This window comes from Dipodomys ordii, unplaced genomic scaffold (assembly GCF_000151885.1).
Source record: "Dipodomys ordii isolate 6190 unplaced genomic scaffold, Dord_2.0 Scaffold44, whole genome shotgun sequence".
Lineage (NCBI taxonomy): Eukaryota > Metazoa > Chordata > Mammalia > Rodentia > Heteromyidae > Dipodomys > Dipodomys ordii.
The window spans coordinates 9,368,940-9,387,976 of record NW_012267260.1 but is presented as its reverse complement, the minus strand read 5'-3'; the positions used below and the strand labels follow the sequence as shown (position 1 = coordinate 9,387,976).

At 49.8% G+C, this 19,037-nt stretch overlaps 1 protein-coding gene across 1 annotated transcript; it reads left to right on the top strand.

Moving 5' to 3' along the window:
• The first annotated feature begins 7,422 nt into the window (after positions 1 to 7,422).
• Tspo2 (translocator protein 2) lies at positions 7,423 to 9,730 on the top strand. The gene is made up of 4 exons (XM_013019106.1): positions 7,423 to 7,456; positions 8,618 to 8,810; positions 9,177 to 9,318; positions 9,533 to 9,730. The coding sequence occupies exons 2-4, from the start codon at positions 8,638 to 8,640 to the stop codon at positions 9,728 to 9,730; spliced, it is 513 nt and encodes a 170-aa protein (XP_012874560.1). The 5' UTR covers positions 7,423 to 7,456; positions 8,618 to 8,637.
• Positions 9,731 to 19,037: the final 9,307 nt, after the last annotated feature.

Here is a 19,037-nt window from a genome sequence, read left to right as displayed (position 1 = left end):
CCGGCCCGGTCACTCAAGGCTGCGGGCTCTCTCACACACCCGTGTGCCGGCCAAGGCCCTAAGCCTGGGGAAAAAGAAGGATTAAAATCAGGCCACACTTGTGAGTTATGGAGGTACTTGGCTCCGGTGGGGCTGAAGTGATGGATGAGCCAAGGTTTCCTCTTTCTTTTCTCCCACTCTCTCAAGAACCTTCCAGAGCAAGTAGGATACACCTAGAATCACAGGTCTGAGGGGCTGAGACAGAAGGATTTGGAGTTCAAGGCCAGCCTGGGCTATACAAGGAGACCTTGTATCCAAAAAATAAGAGAACATGCCATGGTTTCCTATCACCCCGTATATCAAGGTAAAACTCGGAATAGGAAAGAAGCTGTGTTTGGATCTAAAGGATATGAGTTCAAATACCACTTCACATTGGGGCTGAGTAAGCTTGTCATGTGTTTAATGTAGGTCAGTTTCTTTACCTACCAAAGTATCTATCTCTGAGCTTGGCATGGTGATACATGCCTGTAATCCCAGCATGCTGGTGGCTGAGGCAGAAGGGTCATGAGTTTGAGGCCAGCCTGGGCCACACGGTGAGACGCTGTCTCAAAAACAAAATAAAACATCTACCTTAATCTACAGCAAAATCAATAGGTGAACAAAAACAAGAGGTAAAGAGACACCTGGTGGCCTCATGAATGTAAAAATAAATAAATATAGGCTGAGACTCAGTGTATGCTTATGCAAACAGTCCTTGGTTTGATCCCAAACACACACACAGAAGTATGTCCAAGAATAGACACATTTACACATACGAGTGTGTAAGTACATGCACGTGTGTATGAATATAATTGCACAGAGGAGATGGACTAGTGATGTGTGATGAAAATTGTAAAGACAAATATGTAATTGTACATCTCCTAGGAAAAGGAACAGGAGACGTTTTAATAATAGTCATATTTTGTATCCAAAATGCTATTTCAGCAGACAGTGGATATAAACTGATTAGTGAAGTAGGTGCCATCCGTGGTAGACCACATCTTTGAAGTCCAAGTGTATTTTACATGGACCTAGGGCACTGTTTACCTAGGACCTGCTCAGCCCAAATGCTCAGTTGTCCCATGGTACAACTAAGGTTCCCACCCTTAGTACAGGTCCAGGAGGCCACATCCCCATCACCTTCACTCCCCTTGCTCCTCACTAAGACAAGGCAAATTAAGAGGACCAAAGGCATGAGCTTAACTGGCTTTTTAAAAATCATTCTTTAAATTTTCACATCAAGCATATGTTTTGTACAAATGGTCCATCCTTTTGAAAACTCTTAAAAGTGAAAAGAAGCCAGGCACTGGTGCTGATGCCTCTAATCCTAGCTACTCTGGAGACTGACTATCATAGCTCAAAGCCAGCCAGGGCAGAAAAGTCTCTGAGACTCTTAATCTCCAATTAAACAACAAAAAAAGGCCAGAGGTGGAGGTATGGCTCAAGTGGCAGAGCACCAACCTTGAGCAAACAGGAGTGCAAGAGTTCAAGCCCCAGTACTGGCACCTGAACAAAAACAGAAAAGAAAAAAATAAGCGGGGGGAAGGGGAAAAATAAATCTCCCAGGTGATTGTGAGGATGGAAAGCATTTTCAGATGACAAAGTGCTGTCCCAACTTGTATTTATTTATGCCTCTCCTGCCCGAAAGGTCCAAAGACAGCCCACAGGGTTACACACAATACAACACTAGTAACAAAACTTCAAAGCAGAAAAAGATAAAGGCAGGTGCCTGCAGGGCATCCAGATGAGGCCGGGCCACGGCATACTCTGGCCGCATGCTTGACTGCTTCTCTGAGTGGCCACACGTTAAACTTTCCTGCGGCCACCGCTGCAAAGGCCTGCATTCACTTCCACCCCCTCCCACCTCCCCGGCTCAAGCTGGCGGGGCTGAGTTCCCCACACCTAGTGTATTCTGGTTGTTGGTCTTCGCTCCTTGCTCTTTCTGATTTCTCCCTCCCTGCCCCATCTCCCCACCTGGACCCCTCCTCATGGCATCCCAGCCCTCCCTCACACCCCTTGGCTGGGTATCTCCCCTGCCATCCCTCCCTGAGCACTGTTTACTAGACACTACTCAAAGGAACACTCTCTGAACACCAGGTATGGCTCAGGTACCCTAGGAGGCTCAGTTCTGCCAAAAACCATCTTATTCATCCCTCAAGGAGAGGCAGAGAGAATGCGACTCAGTGCATTGGCAGCTGAGATTGGAGGCCCTCCTTCACAGTCCTTGGAAGTTCCTCTGGTTATCTCACCAGGGTCTGTACTGAGAGCATCTAACATCTGACATTCACTCCTCTCCCCCTACATCCACCCATCCATCTCAAGAGAGCCACGGCGAGCTGAGTTTGCCCACCCTCTTCTTTCTTTCTTGCCTTCCTTCTTTTCTCCCTTCCTTCCTTTCTCCCTTCCTTCCTTCCTTCCTTCCATGAAGACCACACTCCTTCCTAGTTCCTTCCCCCACAAGGCCAGATGGTCCCCTACCTCTTATGTCCTCACTGAAAATGTGGAGAATCAGGTGAGCTAGCACTGGCAGGACAGTACAGCAAACTGCCCTTAACCCCCTTTCCATTCCTTTTGTCTTTCCATAGTAATAGTCCTTGTAATTTTTTTATGGTCAGTCATGGGGCTTGAACTCAGGCCTGGGCACCGTCCCTGAGCTTTTTCACTTAAGGCCAGCACTCTACCACTTTTAGCCATAGCGCCACTTCCAGTTTTCTAGTGATTAATTGGCAATAAGACTCTCGGGGACTTTCCTGCCCAGGTTGGCTTTGAACCTCAATCCTCAAATCTCAGCTTCCTGAGTACCTAGGATGACAGGCGTGAGCCACCAGCACCCGGCTAATTGCTCTTGTAATTACATCATGTGTGTTAAAGCATTCCAACGGCTTATCTCATTTCATCTTGTACAGTCCTACGAATTGATGTCATTTGTGTCTCCATTTCATAGATAAGGACATTGAGTTTCCTCTCCAGCATGTGGATAGAGACCAATGTAACAGCTACAGACAGACAGGAGGGATGCCCAGGAATGACCAGGACTTACAGAATTGCTGCTTACTCCCCCCACCCCTTCTTCCTTCCCTCTAGAGGAAATGAAGTTGGCAAGAAAGAGACCAAAAGTAAAGTAAAAAGGAATATACTCCCCCTCACCCCCTGCCCATGAAGGCCTAGTGGCAGGGGATAGACCAGGTAAAAGGTATGGAAGGTGGGCACTTGTACTGTTTCCATAGCAACAACCTTCCCAGGGTCTGGAGAGACCGGAGTCCACATGCCCTCCATGGCATGGGGCCCTGTCCCCTGGATTGGCCTCCCCTCCTGGAGAGATTGGAATGACTATCCAAAGCTCGCTGGGCCTCACCCTGTGCCCATTCATTTACTTGGCCTGAAGCAGGCTAAAGGGTGCCCCAGCCCACCCGTGGAGCACAGCTAACAGCTCCTCACTCCATCCTCTTTCTTCCCTGACTCCAGGAGAGAAAGGGACCAGAGTTGGGCTGGGTAAGGTTTATAGTGCAGTGGTCTATTCACTGGTGTCTCCCAACTCCATGGCTGACTCCTCAGCACCCATTCCCCCAGCTTGCTTGCCCCAGAGCCTAGATGGTCCCAGTGGCATTTTTCCAAAATGATGGCCTTTAGAAACACTGATGGCACTTGTCCCCAGACAGTTGTTTTCTCCAGAACAAAGCCCCAGCCTCTGGCTGCCCAGTTCAGCTACACCCCAGATGCTCACTGGCTATCCCCAGCTTCCCCAGCTCCTACTGCCAGGCATCCCTGCAGGATGGGAAAAGTACCACAGTGGAGCCCAGTGCCATTGGCTCAGGCCTGTAATCCTATCAACTCAGAAGGCTGAGATCTCAGGATCATGACTCCAGCCAGCCCAAGCAAGAAAGTCCATGAGACTCTTATCTCTAATTAATCACCAAAACAGCCGGAAGTGGAGCTGTGGCCCAAGTGGTAAGACCTGAACAAGAAAAGCGCAGGGACAGCTCCCACACCCTAAGTTCAAGCTCCAGGACCCGCACACGCACATAAAAAAAAAATGTCCTAATCACTAAATCCACACCTGTCACACATGGCATACATTTCTTCATACCCATCAGCAGTGGCCCTTCTCCAAGTCCCCTTTTCCTCCTCTCCTCCAGCAGAGTGTCCCCACACCTAGCTGGTCAGGCTCAGCTGGGCGGGCTCTTCCGTCCTGAGCTCCAGATGACCCCCATACAAGGCCCAGCTCCCTGCAGCTACCCCGACGAGAGTGCTCACCTCGCTGTCTAAGTGCTCTTAGAGGCTGCAGGCTTGTCCAGGAACAATAGTTCCTTCTCTGAGAGAGAGAGAGAGGGAGGTCAGCCAGGCCCAGTCATCAGGCAGTGGAGGTGGGCGGGGGATCCAGGTAGGAGTGGCCAGGTGCTTCCTGGCAGAGTCCTGCCCCTGGGCGGCTCTAGGCCTGGGCAGTCAGCCCACTCTCCTGCACAGGTCTGGAAAGGAGGCGAGGGGGTAGAAGGCGCTAGGCCCAGGTGGTGCACCTTTCAAGCCCTCCCTACCAGAGTTCCTCCAAGCATAATCTGCACGCACATCACCTAGGATCTTGTTAAGATGCAGGTACTGACTCTGCAGGCTCAAGCCTCGGAAGCTCTAAGAAGCTGGTCCCATGCAGCTGGACCAGGACCCAGAGACACTGTCTCCTCAGGTAGCACACTGCCCCAGCTCCCAGTGTGGCTGACACCAGGAAATATCCAGACCTGCTTCCCACACCGTGGTTTTTCCACTTCCGGTATTCAGGGCTGAGCTGATTTTTGGATCTGGGCTCTGTTGTCAGCAGCCTGAGGCCTTACAGAACTCAGAGACATAACATCGCTGGAATAAAAGCTCTCTGTGGACAGGGATGCCTCCCCTCCCGCACAGCTGTCTGCCTCTGCTCCTCAGCTCTGGGGGTGTCCTGACAGAGAAGAGGTACTCCACAAGGACTTTTGAATGAGAGCTGGTTGGTAGCAAAATGGACGCAGTTTGGATGCAGACTGCTTAGCTACACGGAGTCCAGCGACCCACACGCTGGGCCAGGTTCCTGACCAGTCATCTTGAGCACACATAACTTCATTGCCTTGTCTGTCAAATGTAGATTTTTTTTTAAGAAAATTTATCTTGTGTGGAGTAGTGATTATCATTACTGAAGTAATAGATGAAGCGTGCCTACCATCGAATGGCTGATAAACGATCATTGTTATCACCATGACCTGGTAAGCACTGGAGGACTGTGGTGAACTCCAGTAATATCACAACCCGGGTTATCAGCTCCATAGCCAACACGTGACTTTCCCTCCACTGTGCTCTTGTGTCCCATACTCTGCCCCACCCCGTGATCAACTGTTTCAGATTCTTCCCATAAGTAAGATCATGCAGTATGCAGTATTTATGTCTGTGTCTAGTTTAATCCATGTGTCACAGATCATAGGATTTCCTTTCTGACAGGCTGAATTCTGTTGTTCACACACACACACACACACCTCACATGTCACAGGTCACAGGTCACATTTTCTTTATCCATGTTGGACACACTTAGATGATTCTGTATCTTTATTCCTGTGAGAGGTGCTGCAATAAACACGGAGGTGCGCAGATAGCAGAGACCGGAAGGGGCTTGGGGGAGGGGACGGAGTGACACTGGTCAATGGGCACAAAGTTACAGTTTGATAGGAATAATAAGTTCTGCATTCTGTGACACAGTAAAGTGACTACAGATATAGATGGGGGGGGGCGGCGAATGCTCTTTCCACTAAGAAATGAGAAATGTTTGAGGTGACTAGATGTCACTTAAAATGTACATATGTGGGGCTGGCTCAGTGATAGAGTGCTTACCTCGCATGCATGAGGCCCTGAGTTCGATTCTTCAGCACCACATAAGCAGAAAAAGCTGGAAGTGGTAGAGTGCTAGCCTTGAGCTGAAGAGCTGAGGGACAGCACCCAGGCCCATATATGTGTGTGTGTGTGTGTGTGTGTGTATCAAAACATTATACTGTATCTCAGAAAGTATTATGTGCCAATCAAAGTAAAAATACAACATGAGGCCAGGTACTGGTAGCTCATGCCTGAGATCTAAGGATCACAATTCAAAGCCAGCTCAGGCAGGAAAGTCTGTGAGACTTTTATTCCCCATAAACTACCCACACCCAAAAAATAAATAAATAAATAAATAAAAGCTGGAAGTGGAGCTGTGCCTCAAGTGGTAGAGCACTAGCCCTGAGGGGGAAGAAAAAAGAAAAGGTCAGGGACAGTACCTAGGCCTTGAATTCAAGCCTCAGGATGGCTTGTGTGTGTGTGTGTGTGCGTGTGCACACACACACACACACACACACACACACTGCAACTTTAAAAAAGAAGAAGCAGCTCCTCTGCTCTGGCCTCAGTTAGTGACTCTTTAGCCTCTTGTCCCTGGCTGCCATGCCTGCCCCTCCTCCCTGCTCCCTAGGTAGAATGGGACACCCCCTGGGAGCCTGGTTCCCCACCTTCGATGCCACAAGAGAACAGATGGAGAGGAATCAGCCTGGGAAAGAGACTTAGTGCCTGAAGGATAAACAAGACAGTGGAAGTCAGAACTTTGACAGGAGATGGAGAGGGGAGGTGTCTGTCTTTGTTGGACAAAGCGGTATCTGAGTCACTCCGGAGACTGGACTTTGCCAGGAGCAGGGGACATGCTCTGCTACTGCTCTCCAAGGAAAACAGGAGGCAGGACTCTTCCAGGAAGCGCCAGTCTCCTCCTGCCCAGGTTCCCCACCCCCAGCCCCCCTCCCCGCAGTACTGTCTTCTGCCTTTGTCTTGGAGGTAGAAAATCCTGGAGATTTAGGAAAGATCTTCCAAGCTGGAAGTCAAGCCAGGCCTGGGCCAGGCCAGCTAGGAGGCTGTAACCAGGGACTGTGTTCATGGATGGTGAGCTCATTTCCAAAGCTGGTGCTTGCCTTATTTAGAGACTTTACTGATTACGGAAAGGGTCTGGAGAAATCCGAGGGCCCCTCTCACCTCCATGGACACAGGGTAGGTTCGCTCCATGCAGAGGCCACAGCCATCAGTAGGGCTGGAGCCAGAGCTGAGCCGTCAAGCAGGCCCAGGTCTCACAGTGGCCAGGGGCTTAGCAGGGTTGAGGATGTAGCTCGGTAGTAGAGAATTTACCAGGCACAAGGTCCAGCAACACAGAGAGACAGAGAAAGAGAGAGGGATCTAGGAGATAAGGGAAGGGCAAGAAGAACACCCCTGCTGAGAGGAACTCTGGGAGCACACAAGCAGCAACCTGGACTCCCATCGGTGTCACCACCCCTGCCATCTGAGCTGGGCAGAGAGCTGGGCAGCTTGCTCCACCCTTCGCCCTATCCCTCCCTCCTTTCCCCCCCTCTGTCTTGCACTCATCAAGTGTCATCAGACACCCAGCCTAGACGTTGTGCTGCCTGAGGAAAGAGCGGTAAGGCCTGGGAACAAGGAGGCATGGGAGTACTGGGTGACAGGAGAAAAGAGGGTGAAGGCTACCATGAGGGCCAGCATCACTAGATACACAGGAAAGCCTGAGCGAGAGAGGTAGGAAGGTAATCTGAGTAAATGGACAGTGAGGAGCAGAGAGACACAAACAGAAAGATGTCTAGACTCAGTCCTGTCCCAGGAGCCCCCAGGACAAGTAACCTGCACCCCTGACAGGAAAAAAAAATGGATTAGAACACCATCACTCCAGCACACTGAAAATGATCAGCTATTTTCCTTCATATCCCATCTATCATGTGGAAAGTAGGCCCAAAATATCATGAGCTAAGCAAGAATGGTATTGGCTGGGGGCCTGGGCTGAGAAGGGTCTACCTTACCCCACATGCAGCAAATGCAATACGCAAATGACCACGGCATGACCAAAGACCAGTTATTTCCTTGAGAATTACAAATGTCTAGAGACCTAGACATTCGTGTCTGCAGCTTTCCACTCTACAAATGGAAAGGTGCATGTGGAACCTCATTTCAGGATCAGACCAGAGCTAAGGCTTCAGAGAAGTATACATTAGGGCTGCCTCTGAATTTGGGAAAGAGATCAGGCTGGGTGGGCCCTAGAGTGTATCAGTCTGGTCTAGTGAGATAAGCCAGGGCAGATGAGCAGGCCCGTTGGGGACTGGGAATGGTCCCAAGAATCTCTCTGGCTCCTACTTTCAGAACATAGTCTTTCTAGGATGGTAGCTGTCAGCTTAGGAAAGACAATGATCCTCAGTGCCTGCTGTGGACCTGGCCAAGTGCTGTCCACTGTGGGAGGTTAAAGATGATCAGGTGTGGACCTGACCCCTCGAACTTAGATCCCCGAAGAGGGAGGAAAGCCTTTCACTCAGAAGCAGCTACCAGTAGGTGATAGTATCCAAATGAGGGGTCAGAAACTAAGTCCATGGAAGCCAGAAAAATGGGCATGATAGGGGTAGCTAGGCCAGAGGTAAGGGTTGAGTTTGGCCCAAGAAGCAGGGCAGGAGCTCCATGACCAGATCCCAGTGAGGGGCGCTAGCCAGGGAAGAGCAGCAGGTTAGGAGGAAGAGAGAGACAGAGAGACCCAGAAAGACTGAGGGAAAGCTCATCATTAGTATGCTCTCTGCCTCCCCAGATTTTGCCTCCTTGAGGTGAATGCGGCCTCAAGGGCCCATCTTTGTGGGCCTGCCCCACCTGGGGCCCATCTTGATCTGGACAGTCACTCAAAACCAGATGTCTGGATGGTGTGAGGTCCCCAAGAAGCTGCCCTGGTGTCCGCCTCACAAGGTCATCGTGCTCGTGTGGACAGCCATCTACTCAGTCATGGGGTGAGCACAAGGCCCAGGTAACCGCTGGGGTGGGAGCAAGTCCCCTTGGCCTCCAAAGGGATGACACCCCCATCCTACTTCTTGGGGTGGATCCCACAGACAAAAACCCTCTGCCTACCCAGGACTGCATTCCCCCGCCCACCTCTTCTTCTACTGTCTCTGAGTCTCCAGCATCACCACCATGCTCAACTCTTCCCACAAGCTTCCCCTCCCCCCCCACCCGCCTCCCGCTCCCCAGCCCTCAAATCATGATACGTTTCAGGCCACGAGGGTCCCTCCTGGCAACCAAGGGACCTTATACCCACAGGCTCCTCCAGGCGCCATGGAACCCTCTCCTGCTAGCACTGTGCCATCATCTCTCTGCAGCTATGCCTCCTACCTGGTGTGGAAGGACCTGGGAGGGGGCTTCCAGTGGCCCCTGGCGCTGCCTCTTGGCCTCTATGCTCTACAGCTCATCGTCAGCTGGATTGTCCTGATGCTCTTCTTGTCAGCTGACAACTCTGGTCAGGTAAGGCACTGGGTTCTCAGCAATGGAGGGAATGGAAAAGAAAATCACCAGGCAGACAGTTCAGATCAGGTGCGGGAAGTTCACAGGTTGGCAGATTCCTGTGGTATGCAGCATCTGAGGGACTTTGCTTATTGGATCAGGGTACCACAGGGAGAAGGTAGTCTGGCTCTTGGAGCCACGTGCTGACCCCTCCCCCTCCATGATCCCTGCCCAGGCACTGATGTACCTGCTGCTGCTGTTTGGGCTGGTGGTGAGCACGGTGTGCATCTGGCACCCCATCAACAAGCTGGCTGCTCTGCTCCTGCTGCCCTACCTGGCCTGGCTGACTGTGACCACCGCCATCACCTACCACCTCTGGAGGGACAGCCTGTGTCCCTCACACCAGCCTCAGCCCACAGAGAAGGGTAACTGAGGCCCAAGGGGATGGAGAGGAGGGAGGACAGCTGGGGAGGTGGGGGGATGAGGGCAGGATGCCTTCCTGAGTACCCTCGAAATACCCTTTCTCTTTAGAATTCACAGACATGGGAAAGGGGCAGACACTTTGTTTGACACTTAAAGAATAAAACCTCTTGATGGTTTTGGGGGTCTGATGCGGCGCGTTCATTCGGGTATGTGGCATCCAGGGGGCAGAGTGGGCACAGGTGAGCCGGCGTGGGAACACAGGCAGCAGAAATGTCCACTGTCTCACTCCATTCATACGTTCTCCCATACCCAGACAACCGCTCAGCACTTAGATTATCAGAGAAACAAAGTCCACTTCAGGGTTGCATAAAAACGGAAAACTAGGGGCTGGGAAGGTAGCTCAGTGGTAGAGCGCTTGCCTTGCATGCCTGAGGCCCTGGGTTCGATTCCTCAGCACCACATAAGCAAAAAGAAAAAAGCCGGAAGTGGCGCTGTGGCTCAAGTAGTAGAGCGCTAGCCTTGAGCTGAAAAGCTGAGGGACAGTGCCCAGGCCCAGAGTTCAGGTCCCACGACCGGACCACCAAAAAAAAATTTTAAAAAAAAAAACGGAAAACTAGGGTTGGGAAGGTGGTTCAGTCAGTGGTAGAGTGCTTGCCTCACATGCAAGAGGCCCTGGGTTCGATTGCTTAGCGCCACATAAGCAGAAAAAGCCAGCTCTGTGGCTCAAGTGGTAGGGCATTAGCCTTGAGCTGAAGAACTGAAGGACAGCAGCAAGGCCTAGAGTTCAGGCCCCACGACCCACCAAAACAAAAAGCAAACAAAAAAAAACCCAGAAAACTAAAATTAAAGAAATAACTAATGTCACAAGTTAAGGTTAGGCCTGATACAACATATAGTATGTTGTTATGTATTTTACATCATACATATCACGTGATTGAACAGTCTATTCTATGTCTCAGGCTAAGACCTTGCGTGATTATCTCTGATCCATGAAATTAGAATTTTTTACCTGTGTTCTTATGCTTTCAATAATGTATATCAAACAATTACAAATTCATATTTATAAAGGGCTGGGAAAGGGTTCTGAGTGGTGAAATTTAGCAGGAACTTCTCATCCAGCCTTTTTTCATGTCTCTCTCTTTTCTAAACCTCAGTGGCTTTTTTTTCAATTGTTACCTCCTCTTATTTTCTTCTGCTCACCTTCTGCTTCATGCTTCAAAGCAATGAACATGACCATGAGTGGCTGCCTTAGGGGCTACTCACCCCCCACCAACTCCAAAACAAGAACTTCGGGAAGGCCCAGATGCCTGGCAGTTTATGGGAGGGGTCGTCCTCTACCAGAAATGAGGTGAGGTCATGGAGGAGCTTTTAATCTACTGATCAGACTCTCGAGGGGTGAGACCTGAGCAGCTGTTGATAGACTACCCCAGGACGTCTTCAGGTATGGCCAGGGCTGAAGATTATAGCTGAGTACCAGAGCCCATTTTGGACTTTTGGGGGGTCTCACTTGAGACCTGCTACATCAGAACTTTAGGGATGGGCTCCTGGCATCTTCAGATTCAATGAGCTCCCTCGCACGCCCATCAGCAGCTCACTGAAGTTCCGGGGCTCTTGGCACGTATCACTTTGGAGCCTGTTTCGCTGTGACACACTGTGGTTCTGGGAGCCAAGACAAACGGAGCCTTTACAGATGGGGACTCAAGGTGTCACAAAGGAGAGGCCAGCCGGACGGCCTCGCTTGATAAGGGAACAGCCAGGTCCAGTCCTCAGCTCACCCAGCCAAGAGGGCACGGTAGCCTCTCATCCTCTGCTAGGGGCAGCTCCACCCAGAGGGCAGGTCACGAGCACCCCAGGAGAACAAACACGGGGTCCCACCTACTTTTGTACCTGGAGCCACAGGGCAGGGCAGGGCACAGAGTAGGTACTTACATACTTGTGATTGATGGAATGAAAGTATACATGAGCATGTTGTCACCCTTCAAAACATAAAATAAAATGACACCATCCCTACAGGATCAAGTGGAAAAGGAGGGAAGGTCTCTGATAGTTTTAGAAACTTCTCCTGATCCTCATCTGAAGCCAGTGGACAAACTGCTGTGGTAGGACTCCGCTTCTCAAAAGGGGGCAGGGAGCACAGGGACCTTCTGAGGCTCTCACTGAATGGGCTCCAGCCCCACTCCAGGGACAGGGAGTCAGGCCATCTTGGGAAATAAAGACAGTACAATCGTTTGCCATTCTGGCCCGGGAGCCAGACTCTTACGGTTTGGACATCAAATGTCCCTTAAACACTCACGGGTTTGGTTTGGTTTTTTACGTGGCTTCAAATCGGGGTCCTCAGATCTCAGCCTCCTAAGTAGCTTAGGATCACAGGCATGAGCTGCGGGCACTTAGCAAAAACTCACATTTTGAAGGCTTGCTCCTCAATACAGCAGTATGCAGAAGTGACTGGGTATTGAGGAAACTAACCTCATCAGCAGGTTAACAAAATGACGGAGTCAAAGCGAATGGGCTGTTAGGAGGCTGGCGTATGTGGAGGAAGTCCATCACTAATAACATGCTCTGAAGGGTACATCTTGTCCGCTCCCCTCCCTTCCCTGCTTCCTGGATACATGAGGTAAGAGACACTTCCTATATCACATGTTCTGGCTGCCATGATTCTTTTCCTCCCCATGGGCTCACAGCAACGGAGCCAGCCCAGGATGGACTGGAACCATGGAGGGGTGAGATCTGATAGCAACTGATATGTCCAGTGATCAGAGGATGGTCAGCTGGCTTGGAAGGAGGTAGAGAAATGTTTTTTTTCCTGTGTACTTCTGGCTCTTCCAACCTCCCCGCTGGTACAGCCCATGTTATCAAAGATGCCCAGAAGCCACTTCAATGATGTCAGGCTCTGAGGTCTTTTTTCTTCCTATCCACTTTATCACTGGGAACTTCCTCTGCCTTAAGCCAAGTTTCAGAGCCTTCCCAGAATTCCCCTTTTCTGTAGTTCCAGAAAACCAGCAAAAGACCCTTCTTTTTAAGAATGTTACCATTGATCGTCATTAGTAGCTCACAAGTTCCTCACCCCCAAACCTGGCTTTGTTGAAGACTCACTCACATCTCAACTTTCCTCTTTTATCCTCAGGTAAAGACAACCCAAACAGACCTGCTCCATAAACCCTTTACCTCTCTAGCTTTGAGGACCCTTTGTCACTAGAGTTCCTGCCAAAAAAAAAAAAAACCAAAAAACTGGCTCTGAGTTCTGGCTGCTCATCTGCCCTGAGAGAAAATGACAACATATATAAAAAAGGAAAAAATGGATTTATTTACAGTTTAGGCTAAAACTGGGGACAGCCATTCTGTGTCTGCCTTCCCCAGAGCGATGCTATAATTTATAGAGCATATATTAGCTTTCTCCTCACTGTGACAGCAATACTTGAGAGAACAACTTAAGAGAAGAAAGATTTATTTTGCTCACTGTTTCACATGGTTCAGCACATGGTTGTTTGGTCTCATATGCTTGGGCAGAACACCATGACGGCATGTGGTGGAAGAGCTTCTTTGCCTCCTGGTGAACAGGAAACAGAGACACAGGAAGGGACCAGAATTAGGTAGAACCTTCACAAGCCTTGATCTCATTATCCCCCTTCCTCCAGCTAAAAGCTACCCCCCTAAAGTTTCCCGGACCTCCCAAATTGGCACTGCCGTCTGAGGACAAAAGGTTGAACAATGAGCCTGTTGGGGGCATTTCATATTCAGACCATAACAGAGAGGATAGAGAGGATAGACCAAGAGCCAGGAAATATGTGTAGACTCAACTGTGGGTCCCACTGAGTTGAGCTGGGAGATAAGTCACCCATGTCACAATTCCAGCTTCTTGGGTTCTTGTTATACCCAGAGCTGCTGAGGGGCGGTTTCTGCTCTGAGCATATTTTCTATGGGGAGATAGAATGAGAAAAAGACAACTTAAAAAAAAAAAAACCCTCACCTTCACACATTCATATCCCCTCCTCTCTCATGCAAGCCAGAAGTCATCTTGGTCATTTCCTGGTGGCCTCAATCACTGTCTAGTGTCTATGTCCCTGAGCTCCCCAACCCACTGAGAAATATTCTGTCAGATGAGCACCAGAAAAGCCTCCACTCTCTCCCACCTGCACACACGCAAAAACTTTTCTCATCTATCAAAACTTGATTGTTGAGTTTATAGTTTTTGTCCCAGTACACCGATTGGCCTTACAAACACACCTGCAAGGAGAAATACTATTAGTCACCCTAATGGGCACGATTCTTATCAGATCACCTTCCCCAAAGACTCCAGCCAGGCAATGCCAAGGAAGCTGGGTGGTGCTGTGAATAGCTGCTCAAACGGAAGACTATGGTGACCAGGACTGAAGTCCTGGGTGTCACCATTTACCCAGGGCAGCGTGTCCCAAAGGTAAGGCAAGCATTGTGCCCAGTGCAGAAGGAGGCTGAAAACCCTGGTCTGCCCTGTGATTTGGATGCCTTCTCCCAGCATCAGACTCTGAAAGACCCCGGGGCCCTCTCTCCCATCCCCAGAGGAGGCCGCTCAAAGCCCTGGACACCTTCTGTTTATGTCAACAGAGTAGTCGCCAGAGAGGGCAGACTCCTGCCCGCCAGAGGGTGTCTGGTGCCATGACTGTTGTTTGTGTACCTTGTCTCAGTAGTGACCAGAGGAGTAGCACGCCTGGGCTGGGTCTCTGGGCAACGTGTTGTTGGGGTCCCAGCTGTCCTGCACATAAAGCACCCACTCCATCAACACGCTCCAAAGGTATCTTCTTTCACAGAGTGAGAATTTAAACTTTCCCCTGGTGAGGCTTCTGTTTTCTCCTGGCCTTTCTGATCCCTTCACAGAGAGGACAGCCCTGCATGCTGCCAAGACGCAATAAGAGCAGTCATGTGAGACCCTGTCCCTTCCTCCTCAGCCACCAGGAGAACCTCTGAATGCTTTCCCAGATGGTCCTGGGAAATGGGACAAGATACAGTTTGTCTCAAGACTTCTACAGGAGGCAGGGGTTAAAGAAACAAACCTTCTGGCCAGCACCAGTTATAGGGTCTTTTTTTTTTTTCCTGTCATGGGGCTTGAACTCTGGGCCTGGGCACTGTCCTTAAGCTCTTCAGCTCATGGGGAACACTCTACCACTTAAGCCACAGTGCCACTTCCGGTTCTCTGGTAGTTAATTGGAAATAAGTGTATCTCGGATGTTCCTGCCCAGCTTGGCTTTGAACCGTGATCCTCAGATCTCAGCCTCCTGAGTAGCTAGGATTACAGGCGTGAGCCACTGGCACCCAGCTACATGGCCTTTGTGTAAGTATTCCCAACACAGAAACACATACCCCTCTTTGGATCAGTACTTCTCAGAGCCCACTCTCCCTGCAAGAACTCCCATGCTCTCCAGCTTCCCATTTCATCCCCTTCTCTCAGTTCGAAGGGCCTGGTAGCAGAAGGAGTGACTAAAAGCATGAGGCTAAAAGCATGACTCTAGCTATGCACTGGTGGCTCACACCTGTAATCCTAGCTACTCAGGACACTGAGATCTGAGAATCACAGTTTGAAGCCAGCCTGAGTAGAAAAATCCGTGAGACTCTTACCTCCAGATTAACCACCAGAATACCAAAAGTGGCGCTGTGGCCCAAGTGGTAGAGTGCTAGCCTTGAGCACAAAAGCTCAGGGACAGTGCCCAGGCCCTGATTTCAAGTTCCAGGACTGGAAAAAATATTATAAAAGCATAACTCTGGAAATCAAGAGCTGTGTCTTCTCTAGCAGAACTACCTTAGGCCAGTCATTCAATTTCTGGGTCTATTTCTTCACCAGTAAAATGAGCAGCATAATAGGATATCTTAGTGAAGAGTAAATGAATTTATCTGGAGGCACTTAGGGTAACATCAGGCTGGCAACCAGGGCATGTTAATGTCAGTTCTCCATGTTACTGAACTCTAGACAGGGAAAAGCCTGGAACATAGAGGCTAAGAAGGAGCTGAGCTCAAGTGCTGGTGCCCCACTGACTCTTTGTGTGGCTTTAAAAAATATGTCCAGTTCCTGTGCAGTGGGGAGGACTGACAGAACCTCCCCCAAAAGGGTTAATATAGGAAGGAGAAGCTAGTGTGCCAGCCCTAAAAAGAGAGCTGCAGGGTAGCTCCTGGCACCTGATCCTCTAGATTAGCTGCTGCACTCTGGGGCCCTGTGTGGGGAACTATTCTGACTTGGAATGGAGCACCAGGGGGCAGCCAGGAATTCAGGACTCTGGGAGGTGCCATAAATAGCCAGAGCAGGTCAGCGGGCCTCCATGGATGGCAGTTGGGGTGAGAGCAGTGGAAAAGGAGGAGTGGAAAAGGAAGCTGTCCATCATCAGTCTGGGGGCAGGCTCTGAACACGCTCCCAAAGGTCAAAGGGAAAATTTCCTAAGGATGTGGTACGAATGAGGGGCCCCTCTGGGGCACCCTGCACCACGGTGTCCCAGTCACTCAGAGTGGCTGGAGAGTCAGGGAATACAGACCATATGGTTCCTCTTCACCCTGTCCCCATCTACCCCGCTTCTTCCCTTTCCTCCCTTTGACCATCCTTGATAGAGAGCCATTTACAAGTAGGCCTGCATCCTAGGAGACAAAGGAGGGGAAGCTTTTGGTCAATTCACCCAGAGACGGGCAATGATTTGGCCAAGATCACACAGTGAATCAGGGCCTGAAGTAGCACTGAAACATCTTCCTCTCCTGATCAGGATTATGTGAGAGTCCAAATGGAAGTTCTTTTCCTAAGGGAGCCTCTCCCCTGGAGGACCAGTGAACTGATTGGATGTATCCTCCTGGAAACATTTTGCTCTCCCTTGGTTGGTCCAAATTGGGAAGTAGAAGAGGGGCTCCCACTTAGAATGCATTAGAGATGTGGAACCAGATCTGTCTGGGTGCAGGCCTAGAAATCAGACTGGACATCATCTCAGAAGATCAGGACTCAAATCCTTGTTGATCTTAATACCAATCATTTCTGCTTTCTAAGCCTCAGGTCCCTGACTTGCAAAATGAGGCCAATAATTCACACCAAGAGTGCCTGGTGTGAGGGTTCAATGAGACAAGGCATGCCTGAGTGCCTGATGGATGCCCCAATTGTGATAAAGCCTTGGAGCTCCACTTATTCATCTCTGCATTCTTAGTATTTACTACAGCACCTGGCACCGAGGAGCCCATAGTAAATGTTGATTCCATAAAAGAATGGAGTAAACCCTTTGCATTTAAATTCTCTATGTATGTGTCATAATAAACATTCCGTGCTGTTCATCAGCTGTTCCTGCCTTTTCATTGTGGACATAAGCACTATTACCTCTAACCCTTGCTTCATTCCCCAGGGAAGATGTTTGAGAAAATAATCTCTGAGCAAGAATGGGTTTGGTAATAAGTCTAGCAGGTAGGGTGTGATTTATTATCCAAATGGAATACATTCAGGTGTGAAAGGGGAACTGTTAGTGATTGTACCTGAACTATTGGGAGATGCCAAGAGCATCCTGGGCAAAATGCTGGGCACCAGCCACAGTAAGCATGTGCTGTGCTGCCCACAACTCGTTGGTAGAGAGAGTTCCAAATGACTCAAACAACCCAACTCCTGTTCCCTAGTCACAGCATCTAACCCTTAGTCAGAGTCGTTTTCAGACCTGTTCTTCAATGATCCTAGGTTCCTCATTTTCAACCCGAAGGTAACCCTGACCCTCCTTTCTGTGTCCCTGAGAATGTCCCAGAGTGTTTACACTGCCCCAAACACGAAGAGGTGTGGCCCCTGCTAAGCATACCATGAATGCTATAGAAACTATCTAACCTGTATCTGCTAGCTCAGTGACACCCCACTCCAAACCCGCTCCATCATCTAGTTTCAGCTGGCTTCAAACTGTGGTCCCTCTGTGTCTCCTATTCCCTGCTTTTATTCAAGTTCAAACCAGAAGCTAGGGTGGTCCTGAAGAAATAGAAGTGGAACTCTGTCTTATCTGTCCAGAGCCAAATGACTTCCCTTCATACAGAGAAAACCTTGGTCTTAAGAAGAGTCCATAGGACCCCAGCCTCTTTAGCTTGAGTTCTCTCTCTGGCCTCCTCTCTAGGTAGCCTTGCTAATTCCACCAGCAATGCTCCTAGCTCAGGGCTTTGGGCCCTTGGCTACATGACTCCTTCCCCTGCCTTCTTCCATCTTTTCTCCACTGTCTCCTTTTCAAAGAACTTTCCTATAAAAAAAATGTTATCTCCCCCTCTTGTCACTCTTTGTTTCCCTACCTTGCTTTTATTTTTTTTAGCACTTAGCCACAGCAAACAGACCATCTATTTTATTTAGCTTATTCATCATCCAACTCCTCCAAGCTCCATGATGAGGGCCAGGACTTCCATTTGCTTTGTTCTTTGCTGCCGTCTCAATTCTTAAACAGCACCTGGCCAAGAGTAGATGCTCAACAAATTATCTTACATGCGAACAGAATTCACTGAGAGAGAACAAAGCTTGGAGGCTGAAATGCTTGCCCTTTGGAATAAAATATCCTATGCTCTTTATGAACTGTATGAACCCTAGGCGAGGCCCTTACTCCTTCTGTGAGCCTCAGTCTCCCGCATGTAACGGGAGGGGGAGTGCCATTGCCTTCCAGGGTTGTAGAGTGCATGAAGTCCACTTTCACAGGTATTGCACTGAACTTCTTGCCTAGCCTACTTAAAAATCTTGAAGCTCAGCGAATGACAGCTTCTGTCAATTGGCATTGCATCATGGGTATGTCATAGGCTAGTCAGTCACAACACATACTCTCCTCCCTAAATCCTTGGTTTTCACTTGATCCCTCCCAGAGCCTTCCTTTCCCAACTCCAGTTTTCCTTCCAGTGGAAATGACCCAGGTTTCTTTGCAACCACCACCCTTCTTTCAATACAGGCCTCCTCCTGCTTACAACTCTGAGATGGCTTCTCCCCTGAATCTCGGGATGACTCCACAGCCCCTTCCACGGGGTTCCCATGGAGCTGGAAAAGTTGGATCAGAACCCAGGGAAGAATGCAGTGTAAGAGAAGAGGGAGAGGCAGGGAGGACCAGGCCCAGGCTTCCAACCTGCCAGTTTCCTGTCTTTGCCCACTGATAAATAGGGGATTCATGGCCAGAGTTTCCATTCCCCCACTCTGGCATCTGCTGTCACTCAATTAAAATAAGATAGAGGGAGAGGGCTTAGGGGAGGAGGGGCAGGAGGCCCTGGCTATAAAGCCTGGGGCTGCGGGGGTACAAGCACAAAGCCTGCCCTGCGGCTCCTCTTTCTGTCATCCCCAGCCAGACTCAGCTGCTGACAGCTGCTTGGGAGTCTGCCGCCCAGCCCTG